This window comes from Lethenteron reissneri, chromosome 9 (genome assembly GCF_015708825.2).
Source record: "Lethenteron reissneri isolate LAM-NWPU_2019-01 chromosome 9, ASM1570882v1, whole genome shotgun sequence".
Lineage (NCBI taxonomy): Eukaryota > Metazoa > Chordata > Hyperoartia > Petromyzontiformes > Petromyzontidae > Lethenteron > Lethenteron reissneri.
This window is the reverse complement of record NC_083787.1, coordinates 6,029,370-6,046,895: the sequence shown is the minus strand read 5'-3', so window position 1 is coordinate 6,046,895 and position 17,526 is coordinate 6,029,370. Positions and strand designations below refer to the sequence as shown.

General features: G+C 50.4%; 1 protein-coding gene across 7 annotated transcripts in view; it reads left to right on the top strand.

The window, feature by feature from the left end:
* Positions 1 to 17,526, top strand: part of SMPD3 (sphingomyelin phosphodiesterase 3) — a 99,154-nt gene that overhangs the window by 70,217 nt on the left and 11,411 nt on the right. For 5 of the 7 annotated variants that reach the window (XM_061548772.1, XM_061548768.1, XM_061548770.1 and 2 more), the window contains exons 2-4: positions 3,227 to 4,898; positions 11,853 to 11,928; positions 15,684 to 15,848. In XM_061548772.1, the coding sequence (XP_061404756.1) occupies positions 3,531 to 4,898; positions 11,853 to 11,928; positions 15,684 to 15,848 (1,609 nt within the window). In that variant the 5' untranslated portion in view covers positions 3,227 to 3,530. Of the gene's footprint in view, positions 1 to 3,171; positions 4,899 to 11,852; positions 11,929 to 15,683; positions 15,849 to 17,526 lie in introns of all 7 variants that reach the window. The other 2 variants (XM_061548769.1, XM_061548773.1) reach the window with 2 other exon arrangements.

Here is a 17,526-nt window from a genome sequence, read left to right as displayed (position 1 = left end):
AGACGTGCAGAGTCGGTTAAGGTCATCACACCGATCGCACAACGAAAATGGGCATGCGGCTGTTTTATAGCAACGGTGACATTCGTAGCATTGACAAAGCACCAAAGCCGAGGTCCAATCGGTTAAATGCCCCCCGGGCCTCCACTCAGCACAAACGATGTATGTCCGTGCTGATTGGGCTATTGCGTCAAGTTGTATCGAGTAGGGCCATCTATGGCGTCATTCAATTAAATCGCAAAATTGTGGGAGCACGCTATTGATCGACGCGTTTAAACAACGTGATGAATACTACGCACCCCGTGCGGTCCCGAGAGAGTGTAGCCGGAGAGAGAGCGGCACGACGCAATTCCGTGAAAACGAATCGGGTCGTCGTGCTGATTCTCTGTCGCCCGAGTTGAGCTCGCCACCCAGTCTCGATCAGTGACGAGCGGTGAGGTCAATGGCTGGGGAGGCACTGGCTCGTGTCAGAGCCAGATTCACACACGGAGGGGGGCGTGGCCTCGCTGAGGGGGCGTGCCAGACACGCCTCCCTCCGTGAAGACACGCCCCCCCCCCTCAGTGAGGCAGATGTGATAGCTGCCTCCCCTGGTGCTTTTTCATTGCAGTTTCATGACGAGACCAGCGAGCCGAAATATCTTTATACACATCCGTGAAATAAGTTACCTGGAGTATTGAAGGCGAGGAGATGAAATGAAAGGGTCTACAAACATTACATTGGTGACATACTGAGATAGTAACAGGCACGCACTTATTGCCCGCACTCCATCCAGTTACTGAGGGGTTGCGCAATCAGAGGGGAGGCTGAGCTCGTCGCTGCCTCACCTTTCGTCTCTCCCTGTATTTGCAGCGGAGCTCCGCAAATTTGGTGATTTTGACTGTACAAATTATTGGAATCATACAGAAATAACATTTATAACACGGATCAATGGAACAATCTTAATTTTTATATTATTAATTTTTTTTACTTTTCGTAACAGCTATTTTCATTGGAGGCTGTGAGGCTGTGCCTCCCCTGCCTCCCCTGCCTCCCCTGACCACACGTCCCTGGTCTCGATGTTATGGGGATCTTGAGCGCTGTGACTACCAACGTCGCTGAACTGTCGCAGGTGTTACCTGGCCCAGTTTGGCTGTGTGTGAGGGTTTGTGTGAGATGTGAGGTGTGCTGTGTGTGAGGGTTTGTGTGAGGTGTGCTGTGTGTGAGGGTTTGTGTGAGGTGTGTGAGGGTTTGTGTGAGGTGTGAGGTGTGTGAGGGTTTGTGTGAGATGTGAGGTGTGAGGTGTGCTGTGTGTGAGGGTACTTGAGGTGTGCTGTTAATTGTGCGTGCCTGACTGAATTGGGTGAACTCCCCCTGTTAAAATGAAGCCACCATGATGACGATGTAGCACTGACCTGCTCTCTGTTTTAAAATATGTGTATTAAAGGCGACGATCACTGTTGTGCTATAAAGGACATGTATGTACGTAGAGAACCGTGAACCTAAATAATAATTTGCCGCTTCAGATAATCAATTATATTATTTTAAAAGAATAAAAATCATTCTCAAAAAGATTTGTTTTTGTTACACAATTCCAAATTTAGAAAGGACCTCGCATTGTTTTGCTACCGTTACATTTAAGTACAATATCACAATTTGTCCAAATATTTATACACTAAAAACAGCCGATCATTGTTGGTTCGAAGGCCTTGTCCCTGAAGGTTCAGAAACCGATTACTCATTCCGCGAAGCCATTAAATAACCGACGCAAGCACGGACTATTTGACGCCAAGGGCACGATATCTATCAGCCACTGTTCCGACACCCACAGGTGGCAAGATGTTAAACTACCTCGCCTGGTGTATCGGAGGTCGTGAGTTCGATCGCGGCCCTGACGGCTAAATGTTTGGAGTTTTTTGCACGTTCTCCACGTGATCGCGTGGATTTTTCTCCGGGTCCTCCGGGTTTTCCCTCCACGTTTTAGAAACATGCGTTTAAAGTTTAACACGTAGGCTTTCGCGACCAATTTTATTCATAATCAACGTTTTTGGGTTTAGATCGCGTTATTTATAAATGTGTCGTAACCCTCCACCACCCGACACGGCCAATCAGTAAAAATGTGTCACGTTGACAAAGACAAATAGTTCACTGCTTTAGCCCACCGGTGTGTGGCTTCAACACACCGGTGGGCTAAAGCAGTGAACTATTTGTCTTTGTCAACGTGACACATTTTTACTGATTGGCCGTGTCGGGTGGTGGAGGGTTACGACACATTTATAAATAACGCGATCTAAACCCAAAAACGTTGATTATGAATGCGTTTAAAGTATTTGGCTGCTATAAATGTCCACATGGTGAGCCACTTTGTTGACCTATCATTTGTGGCCAGGTTGCTTCTGAAAAGAACTAAATAGTTCAGTCGGCCTTAACAGGTAAAATCTAAAAATAGTTAAGTTTACACTATGAGACCTCCTTTACCAGTGGCAAAATATAGTAGTAGGTTTTTACCCTTTAAACTGGTACAAAACTGACACCTTTATACAAGGCATGATGTTTGCAATAACCACAACACAAGTAGTCAAAATGCAAACAAAAAGAAACAACTCTGATAACGATAGTGTAAATGCTTACCCCGAGCTCTCAATACTCTGATAGTGCACTGTTTTTGAGTTGTACGCCTTTTGGTGTCATCTGGTCCAACACCAATGGAGACTAGGCTCTAAGGAAAGCTGTCTCGGGTGTGGACCAATCAACTTCAGGGACAGTGCATATTATTATCATTATCAGAGTTGTTTCTTTTTGTTTGAATTTTCACTACTTGTGTTGTGGTTATTGCAAACATGATGCCTTGTATAAAGGTGTCAGTTTTGTACCAGTTTAAAGGGTAAAAACCTACTACTATACTTAAGCTTAGTAATAGTTTACAGGTGGAGCATACCGACAGAGCGCGTGCCACCACCGCTGCCAAATCGGCCCATGACCTTGCACATTCACTCTGCACTGCACCAGCAACAACAGGCAGCCTTTCATTGTCGAAATTAATGAGTGGAAAAATATTTTTTTGTTAAATTGTAATTACCGTGCTGTGCGCATAAAAGCATTTTGAGTTGCTTTTAATCATCATGTAATATTTTCCTGACTTTTTTGGTATATACTGGAGTATTTAAACCTGTTTTCTTCTGTTGGCCTGCACGTAGGATGACCGGGTGGTGTTTGTGATGAACCGGCTTCACTTTTTGCCTTCTTCTTCAGTGTGACTGAGCTTCTAGAGACTGCTGACTCAGGACCAGAGGAGACTCCCGGAGGATAGATACCAGGAGCAAGGAGGTAGACCCTGAGGAGGAGGAGGAAAAAGAGACAACAGGAGAGGAAACACCAAGAGAAGAGGGCACTTGCAGCTCAGCTCAGAGTCTGCGAGCAATGACGGCCCTCTGGCTTCACTCCGTGTGCCCGGGAAGCCTCCCCCACTTCTACTGACGAAAGCGCAACTCGGCATGTGAAGCCACCGGCAGCGGCAGCAGCGGCAGCAGCAGCGGCGGCGGTGGCGCCCGGGAGCATGGCGCTGCACACGTCGCCCTTCCCCAACGCGTTCCTGCGCGCGGCGCACGCGGCGGCCTGGCTGCTCATCGTGCCGTGCTACTGGCTGTGCGACCGCCTGCTCGCCACGCTCATCTCCGGCACCTGCGAGCGGCGACGGCGGCGCGACGGTGCCGGCGGCGGCGTCGGCGTCGGCGCCGGCGACGACGCGCGCTGCCCGCGCTTCCTCTTCGCCGTCGTGGTGGCGGCGCCTCTCTACCTGGCGCTGCTGGCCGCCTCGCTGCCGCTGGCGCTGCTCGGCTTCGCGGCGTGGGCGCCGCTGCAGCTGGCGCGCCGCGCCTACGCCTACGCCGGCCGCCCGGACCCGGCGCTGTCGGCGGCGGCGGCCCGCGCCCGCCTCGAGTCGCGGCCGCTCGCGTCCGGCCGCAGCTTCGCCTTCGCCACGGCCAACGTGCGCCTCCCGCCCGACTCGCTGGCGCGCGTCGGCAACTTGTCGGACACGCAGTGGCGCGCCCGGGAGATCGGGCGCAGGGTGCGCACGGGCGCCAGCCGCCCGCAGATCAAGATCTACGTCGACTCGCCCACCAACACGTCCATCAGCGCGGCGAGCTGGAGCAGCCTCCTGGTGGTGTCCTCGCAGGGCGGCGGCGCCGACTCGGCCGGCCCCTCGCCCGCCGTCAGCCTGCGGAGGGCCTGCGCGATGGACGGCGGGCCCCGGGGACGCACGGCGGTGGACTCGGCGAGCCCGTCCCCGGCAATCGGGCACCGGGAGCGGGCGGACGCGGAGCGCGACGGCTCGGCGTGCGTCGACCTCTCGGGGATCCAGCTCGTGCTGGCCGAGCCGCCCGCTGGGCCGGAGGCCGACGGCAGGAAGACGGTGACGTACGGCGAGGAGCAGCAGCCGCAGCAGCGGGGAGGCGGAGGAGGAGGAGCGATGACGCAGGATAGCCGCACGTCCTCCAAGGAGTCTCTCTCCCAGCCTCCGCGGTCGCCCGACTGGGCCAGCACGGACGCGAGCGGGTGGCCCACGCGCTTCGTGTACAAGCCCTCGGTGATGAAGAAGAGCTCCATGCGCAGGAAGAAGCCCACAGACGAGCCCTTCGACTACGAGATCTCCTCGTTCTTCCCGGCCAACCTGGACTTCCTGTGCCTCCAGGAGGTGTTCGACAAGCGGGCGGCCGAGAAGCTTCGGACGCAGCTGCAGGCGTACTTCCAGTACGTGCTGTACGACGTCGGCGTGTACGGGTTTCATGGCTGTTCCTTCAAGTTCTTCAACAGTGGCCTCTTCTTCGCCAGCTGCTACCCCATCCTGGACGCCGACTTCAGGTGCTTCCCCAACGCCAAGGGCGCCGATGTTTTCGTGTCCAAGGGAGCTCTCTTCGTGAAGGTGAGACGTGGGGAGGGAGAGGGGAAAAAAAGCAAAATCGGAAGCGTTTTGCGTCGTTGTATTCGGAGGCTTCTGCGGTTGGTTTTGTCATTGAGTTTGGAGAGTAGTATTGGTCACACGCTGGAATTATTTCACTCTCCAGGAAGTGCTCAGCGCCACCATCCGCTCCAGTTTTAATGAAAATTGCTGCCAGATGGAGAGAATGTTTATGCAGCCTCACGATTATTCACGTTGTGGTGGTGTGTACTGCGTTGCCGATTGATTGTTCACCGCGATGAAGTGAGTTTTGTACGACAGTTTTACCCGTTACCTGTTCACTCAATGGGTCTACAGGCAGCAGGCACGATCAAGCTGGTATATATTTATATATCAGGCAAGAGGATGACCAGATTAGACAACTGCAATTAACTAAAGAAACACACGCGTCATTTTGCTTCGACAAACATACTAACCACAATGGCAAAGATGCCTCTGAGTTAGCATTACACTCTGTTGGGACAATTGCTGTTCGAGTGAGTCGCAGCTATTAAAGTGGGCACGTCAGTGGCGTGGGTAACACCAGGAGTGGCCAACGTAGTTTCTCCACGTTACCGAAAAAGTTCACACAACAATGGTCATAGAGTCACAGACACCCACTGTCGACAGTGACCTGGATAGATCAGTGATCGCACCTCCAATATTAGCGTGGTGGTTGGCTACGTACGGTGCGAAAAAAGTTCAACATACAAACAGATGGGACGTACACAGAATAGAATGCAAACTTTTATTGTTTTAAATACACACGTGCATGTATACATATCTCTCTCACTCGGCTGCAGCGACCGCGCGAGGCATGCGTTCCACGACAAGCCACTGTGCGCGCAGTGAACGCAGAAAAAAAAAAATCGAGAGGCGTGGAAACCTTCAAATGTTAAATAAGCCTCATGGTGCATTTGCATCACAGTGTGAAGCAGCGGCGGCGTTTGCAAGTTCATTGAAAATGCACGCGCGCTAAACTAGAGCCGTGACAACGACACGCTTGTAATTAATAGCGTGATGTGTTCACGGCTTTTTTTCGCGAGCCTGTTTATTAACCGCTGATTCATGAAACCAGTTGTGACAGCACGCTGTCAAATATTTTTTGCAATAGCTGCAAATGTATTCGCACACTAAACGTCACATTCCTATCCAAATATTAAGGCAATTGACAAAGTAACCGCAGGCCTGTCGCATTAGGCTTCTGGCTTGTTGTATTCCAGCTGATGTACAATTTCAATAGAGTGTAGATTTCCAAAAAAGAAACCAAACTTCCAACCTGTATTCCCAGGCATCCATACCTAAGACAGAGCACGTGATGAGATGCATCAAAACCTACCGTGGATGAGGGGCAATTGAAGGGACCTCAGAAGTAGTTCTGTGAGTTTCTCTTCCAAAGGTAACAAATGTAACGAGAGTGATGTTCCATCTTAATGGATTTTGGAAGTGAAACACGTTTTAAATTAATTAAATAACCTTTACACTGCTTCCTGGAAAAGTTTCTAATTGCAATTTCTTAAAGTCATAACAAGCAGATGCCAATAGCACAATTGCAATACAATTTTAGATTAAATGCATCTGTGAATGCATTTCGATTTAAAGCTTTCGTGACTGCAGGGATTCATCTTCTTGGTTCTTTCGGTAAAGTCACGTTGTCTTTCCGACAGACCTTGTTCTTCACCTGAGGACGGCTGCTTGCGTTGTGGCCGAAACGTCGTGAGAATTATTTTATTATGTTTTATTTTTATTATTTTATTATTTCCCTTCTATGTGACTTTACCGAAAGAACCAAGAATGTGATTACATTATTCATTTAAAATGTTTACTTCTGGGACCAGCATTTATCTCAGTTGGCAGAGCAGCAGGGTTCCCAACAATGAGATTTTTAGATCACATCCCAGCCGGTGTATCACTGCCCATCATATCTCCAAAGGTGAGTAACATTATAATAATGTCACGTAAAGGGGAAATAATGAAATAATATAAATAAAAAACAATAAAAATTCTCGCGATGTTTCGACTGCAACACAAGCAATCATCATCAGGTGATGAAACGTCGTGAAATTTTTTTTATTTTAGATTTATTTTATTTTATTATTTCCCTTCTACGTGACTTTACCGAAAGAACCAAGATTATGGATCCCTGCAGTCACGAAAGTTTTAAATCAAAATTATAATCATGGTTTAGTCAAGAAAGGCTGGTAAACTCTCATGACTCGTTTTCAGGAGGGCCCTGCCAAGTTGTTCCTAGTCAGCAGCGATGGTTGCTCTATATAATCCCAATTTAGTGATTTCTAGGTGATTTTTCGAATTTGAAACACTCGAACGATGGCTCCGGCCACGGTATGGCCTCTTCTTTTCGCGAATGACATCGCGGGATTCTTCAACGTCCACCGCGAAGAAGACGGCGAGCGTAGCGGTATATTGTTATTACGGTCAGTCCGACCGCAGTATTAACCAGCGCGGCCGCTGGTTTCACACCGCGAACCTCTGCAGCGAGTGGTGAACGCGCCACCGCTGCCGACCCATGGAACTGCCACGTGTGGCAACGGGAGCATTGACTCGCGTTTAGATTATTTGGGTTATTTTGGCTGCTCATACATTTCCACGCGATGAGCCACCTCGTTGGGCCATCGTTTGTGACCACGTCGCGTCTCAAAACTAAGCTCATTGGCTCGGTGGGCTTTACCTGGTAAGATAGAAATAGTTTAGTTTGTAAAATATATTTTTTTAAGTGATTTGCTTACCTTTCCTATGCTTGGCATTCCTATCGTGTTTTTGTCCTGTTTGTTGTTTGTAACATTCTGACCCGCCCCTTACTGGACATCTGTGGAAAAGAAGAGCTTCATAGCTCATCGGATTCCTCCGGCGTAAATAAAGATTGTGATTCTGACTGGGCCGAAACTCAGCCACGCCGGACACGTGAGCAGGCTGCTCCCGGCCATAGACACGTGGAATTATCTCATCACAGATCGACAGATGAGACGATCGCCGCCCGATAACTCCAGCCGAGTGACGTGAGATTATTTTCGACCGACTGAACACACGCACACACAAAAGATCCCCCGTGTAGCCTTAACAGACTGTAGTGGCAAGTGCTGTTAGCGAGCACCTATGAAGGCCGAAACGGTACACGAGGGGGTGGGTGGCCAGCACCACGCCCGACCGCCTTTGTCTCCCTAGTGGCAATGTTTACACACCGCACCAGGTACTCATTTGAGGCTGAGTCGACCTAGGGGAGGCCCGGGACCGGTTCAGATAATTGTCACTGATGTTGGCAGTGAGCGGGAATCGAACCCGTGTCGCCGGGTTCATAGCGCAGCGCGCTAACCGCTGCACTATCGCTCCCCACACGCACACACACACACACGTACACACACACACACGTACACACACACACACCACGTACACACACACACACCACGTACACACACACCACGTACACACACACACACGTACACACACACACACGTACACACACACACACCACGTACACACACACACCACGTACACACACACGTACACACACACACGTACACACACACACACGTACACACACACACACGTACACACACACACACGTACACACACACACACACGTACACACACACACACGTACACACACACACACGTACACACGCACACGTACACACATACGTACACACACACGTACACACACACGCACACACATACGTACACACACACACACCACGTACACACACACACACACGTACACACGCATACGTACACACACGCACACACACACACACGCACACGTACACACACACACGTACACACACACACGTACACACACACGCACACGTACACACACACACGCGCGTACGTACGATCAATCCCCCTGCGCCCGAAGCCTCGTCGACACTCAATCCGCCACAAGCCACGCGTTTACGTTCTCTACTGTAGGTGGATTACAGAAAGGGTCGGCAACGATAATCCGCCCTGATTACATAATCTCTGACCTCTACTTTGATTAGCATTATGTACATAGAGGGGTTGGGGAGGAGGAGGAGCAGCAGATGCGTCGAGTGGAATGATAATTGACGACACTGCACATTAGGATCGACTCCTAGTACAGGACTGATGGGTCAATCGAGATCGTGTCCAAGCTCAAGATAAACAAGCGCGAGATTACTGGCCGTCAAGCCAAGCGTTTTGTCCCATTTGACGTGTCCACGCAACGTGCATGCGCGCGTTCAACACTCGCACCTCCGATTAGCGCGGTTTGCTGCGTACGGTGCGAAAGAAGTTCTACATACACACATTGTACATTGTACTCGTAACTACCAATGCACTAAGGCCACACACTGTCAGAGTTCGCCCCTTGCTGACGGGGTGTGGTTGTCATCGTCGGATACCTGTCAATCCCTTATCGGTGCCCTTACCTTATTACAAACCAATTCAGACCGTATTGGTCACCCCGTGCCCTTATAAATCTCAGCGTTCATCCTACAAAGTCCCATCGCGAGCGAGAAACACAAACAAATAGACACAAAACAATGTTTTTGTCCGTATTGAAACGGCTTGTAACACCGTATGGACCTGACGATTCGATTTACCTGTTACAAGAATACCGGGGTAAACCGCGTGGTGGGTTGACACGGTATGTCCCACCAGGACTGGCGAGGCTCCGATACCCGCGCTCGCAAAAAGAAAACGTCAGACAAATGATCCACTCGGGAGAGATTTGGCTAGGCCAGAGGTCTCGTTGTTCATTGACCGACAGTGGTTATTGTAGCTGCAACACACTCGGATCAACGCCGCCGCCGCCGCCGCTGCTGCTTCTCATCGTAGGGGAGGCACTGGATCTTTGCTGGCCCTCGCCTATGAGGTTGACCTCAGTGTAATGTCTCCATCTGCATGAAGGAATCCACCCCAGCGCGTAGCACTGAGTTAAGTTGACTGGTAAGTCATTGGAACCTCATTTGCCAGTTAAAAAATTATAATAGTTTTTTTACCCTTCTATCTGGCAACAAAACTGACACCTTTTTTACCATCACCATCACCACCACCATCAGTGCATACAGAGTTATGTTTTTTGTTTGCATTATGACTGCAGGTATTGTGGTCTATGCAAACATGACTCCTTGTAAAAAAGGTGTCAGTTTTGTTGCCAGATAGAAGGGTAAAAAACCAATGATTCACTGGTAAGTGTTCACTCGATTGCACATTGCGTAATGGTCTACCTGGTGCGCTTCTGCGGCCGTCTGGAAAGCTCTTCCTTCCGACTTTAGGGAGCCACTGGGAGCGATGCACTTTTAAATCTGGATTGAAAACTCATTTTTGTTTTACTGTTTAGTTTGTTTGTTGTCCGTACGGTGCAAAAGAAATTCAACATACATACATATCCATAATAAAGCTTTTTCTGGGTTAGATCGCGAAAATATATAAATGTGTCGTTAAAACCCGCCACCACCCGACACAGCCAACTAGTGAGGGTTGTCACGTAAACAGAACGTGCCAATTCGTCACTAGTACAGCACACTGGTGTGTTGGGGAGCCAAGCCACAACATTTACAATCTGAGTACGACATACATATATACATACATGTTACAAACAAGCCTGACTCTGCTGATGGAACACTGTATGTTGAAAACCGCTCCAGAGTTTGATTCTATTTCACCAATGAAATGTTTTTTTGTATGTCACCAATGAAATGTTGCACTCCTAGACGGCCTTGTGGGGGACAGGAAGGGCATGAAGAAGATATGTTGTCTGCTTAATTAATTCTTACAATTAGCAACAGCAATGCTAATGATTAGAATTTGTATGTTAAATTTCTACCACACCTTGCAAAGCTTCTGAACGAAAGAGGTCTTACTGTTTTTCTGTTTACAATGCTTTGTACAAATGCCCTCTTTGCTCCGCTGTGCTAATAGAAGGCTGGGCGAGACAGCCTGAGCATGAACTTCGGGTGCTGGCAATGGTGATGATTGTTATAGTCGATGGTATAGGTGGTAGTGATGATGGTTGTGGTGACAATGGTGGTAGTGATGATGGTTGTGGTGACAATGGTGGTAGTGAAGATGGTTGTGGTGACAATGGTGGTGGTGGTGGTTGGTGAGGTGGGGAGCAATAGTGCAGCGGTTAGCGCGCTGCGCTACGAGCCCGGCAACATTTCCCGCTCACGGCCACCACCAGTGAGGATTATTTGAACCGGTACTGGGCCTGACCTAAGTCCACTCAGCCTCAAATGAGTACCTGGTGCGGTGAGTAAAAATCGCCACTAGGGAGACAAAGGCGGCCAGGCTTGGTGCTGGCCACCTACCCCCTCGTTTGCCGTGCTGGCCTTTATAAGTGCTTGCTAACAGCACTTGCCCCAGCAGTATGTTTAGGCTATACGGGGGATCTTTGTATTTTGGTGGTTCGTGACTGGTGGTGGTGACGATGGTGGTGGTGGTGATGGTGGTAATGGGGATGGTGGTGGTGATGGTGGTGATGATGGTGGTGGTGATGGTGGTGATGGTGATGATGGTGATGATGGTGACCGTGGTGGTGATGGTGGTGGTGGTGGTGACAGTGATGGTGGTGATGGTGATGATGGTGGTGATGATGGTGATGGTGTGGTGATGGTGTTGGTGATGGTGTTGGTGGTGGTGATGATGGTGATGGTGATGATGATGGTGGTGATGATGATGGTGGTGATGATGGTGATGGTGGTGGTGATGATGGTGGTGACAGTGATGGTGGTGGTGACAGTGATGGTGACAGTGGTGGTGATGGTGATGATGGTGGTAGTGATGATGGTGGTGGTGACAGTGATGGTGGTGGTGACGGTGGTGGTGGTGACAGTGATGGTGGTGGTGGTGACAGTGATGGTGGTGGTGACAGTGATGGTGGTGGTGACGGTGGTGGTGGTGACAGTGGTGGTGATGGTGGTGGTGACAGTGGTAGTGATGGTGGTGGTGGTGCGCGTGCAGGTTCAGGTTGGGACCACTCCTCAGGAGCGCCGGCTCGTGGGGTTCGTCTCGTGCACGCACACGCAGGCGACCGAAGGTTCGTGTGGCGCGCAACGCGGCACGTGGCACCAACACTCACGACGACACTCGCACTGATGCTCACGCGAACACTAAGCACCCTGACCTCAACGCTTACCCTTACACTAACCCATACTCTTAACACTCACGCTTATCCCTCACGCTTTCGCTAACCCTAACACTCGCCCTAGCGCTAACTCTAACACTTCTTCATCGAGCGTAAGTCAAGTACGTGCACATTATACGTCCGGGTTTAAGTCTGTGAGCCATGTGGCGATAGCTTCAGGAGCAGAGTGGGTCCTGCACTCTGAGTGCATCAGCTCAACGTGGAAGGCCTCTCGCGTGCCAAGTGTGGCGTGCTCGCCACGTGTTTACATCGAGGAAACGTCCACGTCGTTGCACTCCAGGAAAACCCATTCCCCAAGACAGCAGACTCGCAAACTATGTGGCATCTAACCCGGCAGTGCACCCGGATGAACGTTTTGGAAGCGACAAAGTACGATGAACGGTTTATGTAAAACGTTTGTTATTTATTTGCTATTTTAATTTTTTACATTTCAAAACCCTTCTATGGTGCACAACAGCTGCTGTCTAAACATTTTGGGGGGGGGTGGAGGGGGGGGGGAGCGGGCGACTGCACTACCGCTCTGAGAAGGACTCCGCAGAGTTCATTCACAAGTGTGTGGTCTTGTGGCCAGTGTAGCTGCCACCGATTATTGTTTTTCATTGAGGAAGTGCGTGGGCCCGTTGCGTTGTGTTGTGACGCGCGTACACACCGTCAACATAAACTAAACCGGTTATAAAAAGCGGTGGATAGAAATATGGGGAGCTGCCCCAAACCAGGCGGGACACTACCGAAAGGGGTAAGGGTAGCTTTTCTTACTTTAAGGGAGACGGAATGACAAGGGGAGGGAGGGAGGGATATAACCAAAACGCGCCCGAAATAAAGAAAGGAAAAACACAAGAGGCGACCTGGACGAACATGCTGGTGCCACCTATGAATTTAACAACATTTATACAAATATCCTGGCACAATAGGTGTTCTGAGAAAGGAATGTCAAAGCACGCAAGATAAACAAAAATATATAAACTTTTTATTTTACTAGGTAAGGCCCACTGAACTATTTAGCTCTTTTTCAGAACCAACCTGGCCACAGTTGACAGCTCAACATAGTGGCTTATCACGTGGAAATGTATGCCAGCCAAATACTTTAAACGCACGTTTATAAATGTGGAGGGAAAAACGGGAGGACCTGGATAAAAAAAAATCCACGCGACCACGGGGAGAACATGCAAACTCCAAACATACAGCAGGCGTCAGGGTCGCCTGTATATTTGAAGAGACTCCGTCCGAGAAAGGTCCTGTCCTTACCGGTGTAGAGGTGGAAAGCCACTTTGGTGGAGCAGAGGGCAGTGCCACAAACTGAATATGACCGAAAAATCTGAACTCTACGTGAAGATCGCTGGTCTCCGATGACAGCGAAACGTCGTTCAAAAATTAAAGTGTCCACGATTTGAATTCAACCGTTGCCTCACTTCAATGTAGCCCGGTGGGCCCGCGGCCATCTATAATTTCAAATGTGAACATGAACGGCATGTATTTTTAAACGCGTAACCATTACGTGCAGTGCAGTGTCTGTGTTCAACCTGATTCATGTCCCGGGTCCAATAGAATGCTGATGAGCATCATCATTTACTTAGGTTCGCACGGCGGAATGGGAAGCTGCGATTAATGTTTGCGTTCGACGCGAGGAAACTTGGCATTCGAGAGATGCAAGGACATAATTTTCGTCCTTGGGTCACGAAGGCCATCTATTACCTTTGTCCCCGCGTGCCGAAGATGCACGTCTCTCCATCTGTTGTGTCATTGCGAAACCCAATGTCATCAAATTCCACGTTGCCATAACAGCCAGGCGGCTTGAGCTGCATCGTGAATGAAATAACGCAAAAAAACGCGTAACGTAAAATTCATTCCGAGCAAATATTAACATTGTAGCACAACAATAACATTCCACTATAAATTAACTCATGCCCTGCGTGTATATATCATAGACAGCATCTAACATTTAGCAAATAACCCTCAACTCATTCATCATGAAATTAATAGCATAACAACGTTCTCGTCGTTATAAGGTCAAGGCTTGGTTCCAGCTCCACGGATGGGGGGGGGGGGACAGCAGACCCGCTGTGGGGGGCGGGGGGGGGCGAGGGCCACCGTAACGGTGACGCGCCGCTAAGAAAGAGTGAACTTGGGTGGTGGCCCAAAAGGGACATTGGATGCTACGGGGCCCACAAGCGCCCCAAGGCACCGGCCCTGGTACGATCACGCAGAACCTCCCTGCATCTCAGCGTTGCCCTTGCCTGTACGTACGTATGTACATATGCTAAACTTCTTTCGCACCCTACGTAGCCAACCATGCGAACCAGGGGTGCGGGAAATCCAGCACGACGGAGGGCTGGTGGATCGCAACAAATGTTGTGAAACTCGCTTCCCTGATGCGTCGAAGAGGTGCCATACTCTGGCTTGCCAGGAGAAGGCAGTACTGCAAGTGGTCTAATCGTCATCTGTTTCCATCTGTACGGGATAGAACGTTGCCCCTGGTTAAGCAAACGACGGATGAACCGCACCGAGTTGACTTCCCCGTTTGTTATTCCCACAAATTGAGCGTCCCCTCGGCTATCGACCGGGCTGTGGGCGGGCGACACTAAATCAAAGGACGCCCACACACCTTAATCCCCACCAAGGCAAATGATGACATCAGCCCAGCCTGGTGAGCATGAGAGTGCACTGCAGCCGCCTCGAATTCAAATGCACCCACAGATGTGCGCGGTGGCAGTGGCGTAGCTTTGGTTGGCATGGGCCCTGGTACTGGGAATTATTCAATGGGGCCTCATGTCTCATTTGACCACCCACCCCTTCGTAACCCGGCGTCTATGCTGTTCGTGCTCGTTGATTGTTATGCCACTCCATGGCCGGGGTGATTGGGCCGCTCAGGGGTCTCGTGCTATCGTCAGAGCACTGAGCTTGCCCCACCGAGATCATGGGTTACAAATCTGTGTTTCAGCATCTTGTGATTAAACCGGCTCAGCGAGTTGATGCTTTCAGCCCTGTTACTCGTGATTGCACAAAAAGGACCATGAAATGTAACGCCCTTTTCACTGTTCCAGGTCTGGGCATTAAATATTTCAGTTTGATGTGGACAGAAGGAACACGCGTTGATTGCAGGGGCGTCGAGAAGGGCGGTGGCCCACGCGTAATTCTGTGCCACGAGTGAGTGCGCCGCTCACTACGAGAAATCCGAATCGAAATGATTCATCTCGTGGCCTGATTCCGATAACACAATTGGAAGAAGGTGGCAAAGCTGAACGCAGATTCACCGCCCATCTTCGCAATTCTGATGTGCAGTGCGAGTTAATGGCACGCGAGATGCAATGACGCGTGAAGTACGAGGTGCGTTATTACACCGCACAAGTGTGAGAGATGGCGGTGGTTAGGAGAGGCCTTCGCCCAGCAATGGCGATGACAATGATGACGACGAGGGTAACGGTGCATGCGAATATACGCATTTGGTGAAAAATGGAACGGTAGCTCTACGTGCGTGGGGCGACACGTCGCGCCATGTACGATGCACGCAGCGCGACGCCGTGCGTCTGTGGCGTGCAGTCCAGGGCACGCGCGGAATGTCCATTGCTTGCGAGAGACGGTATTCGATGTCGTGGTGGTGCCGCCGTGCGTCCATCGTGTGCGTGACGCCGTGTCCGTGCGGCGGCCAGCAGGCCACGCGTCGGTGCGGTGCGAGCAGCTGGACCTGCTGGTGCAGTGGCAGGCCGAGTTCCGCAAGGAGTGCAGCGGCGAGGCGGCGGGCAGCCCCGCCAGCCGCGACATCGTCCTCTTCGACGTCATGTGCGGCGACCTCAACTTCGACAACTGTTCCATGGGTGAGTGAGCGAGCGCGCTGCTAACGACGCGATCGAGAGGCGGACCAAACACATGAGAGGTCAGTCGGTGCGACGGGGGAGGAAGGATGAGCGGTCTGCGGGTGGAGCAATGCTCGGTGATCAAATGCTCGCCCCGCTCCCGAAGATTACCGACTGACCGACCGGCCACCGCTGGGATAGATCGCAGGTGTCCTCGTGCCACGCCTGCTGAGCTAGGAGGTTTTTTCAATAGGTACGGAATGTAGGTTGTGTCACTAATCAAAGCGGCATGGTGAAGTATGGTCAAACAAAGCTCCATAGCAATCGTGGACTGGGGGGGCGGGGCGGGGGGGGGGGACCGGGTGAGGCTTCATCCAGCCAATGGGGCCGATTGGGCTGATGGGGCATTAAGGAGAAACATCTTCTTCTAAATCCCGACCTGCTCATTGTAACAAAAGAAACCTCAACATACTCGTCAATAGCACTGTGGCCTTAAAAAGGAAAAATCTAATCGGTGGTGTTTCGGGGAATCGCCCCTTTCTTTTTCCCCTTCAAAGTCCACAGTGTTGCTATTGACGAGAGTGTGTTTGTTTGTTGGTTGTGCTTGGGCACCGCTGCCAACGCAGCAGTACCACCAAATATTTTTGCTCTCGATAAAGATTATAAAATACATTCACTCCCACCACTCCCCAACTGCTTCTCCCACCGCCACGTCTCCCACCACCAGTGTGTTCACCCTCTGTCCGGCCGCTGTGTCCGAGTCAGAAGCGTGTTTCATTATAATCCAGTGGTTTTAAAGCATGGGGGGGGGGGATATTTACTCCGAAAGGGGCACAACATTTTATCTGTGACACACAACTTGATTTGCTCTGCTTTGTACTATTAACACAGATGGAAATTTTTACAATTTTGTGTCTTGCAGTTTTAAGTGATTGAGTTGAGGCAGTCAGCCATTAAATGGGCTTGTCTCTCACGTGAGGGTTCTGCTCAGCAAGCCGGGGCCAGGAGAGTGAGAAAGGGTACGGGAGAGGAACTTAACATTTTTTTTATTTTACGAGGTAAGGCCCAATGAGCTATACAGCTCTTTTTCAGAAGCAACCTGGCCACAACTGATAGCTCAACGAAGTGGCTCATCATCACTTGGGGATTTATAGAAGCAGTCAAATGCTCTAAACGCGTGACGTTGATTCTAAACGTGGAGGAAAAAAACGGAGAACCCGGAGAAAAATCCACACGACCACGGAGAGAACATGCAAACTCAAAATATACAAGTGCCAGGGTCAGGATCGAACCCACGACTTCCTGCAGACCAGGCAATGTAGTAAACATCTCGCCACCGCGGCACCCCAAAGATCGTTGGAAGGTCAGAATAAATTGGACGAGCAAGGCGTGGAAAGCGGTGATAACGTTTTGCATCGTGCCCACGACAAACCCTGAATGCTCCCGATGTAACAAGATCACGGACGCTAAGTTGGTGTGAGCCTGATTGGTACTTATATTGGAGCCGAGCTGGAAATGGCAGTCATTAGAAGCTTGGGTTGCTAAAGGACTGCTGGGAGATGGTATTATAGCAAGTGGATCCTTGATTCCATCTGTGTGGCGCTTTGAGCATAATCCTGCCCCCCCCACTCCCCCTACTTCAATTACTTTTTTTCCAGGTACAGTACTCTGGTTTCCTTCCAAGGTGCCAAACACTCAT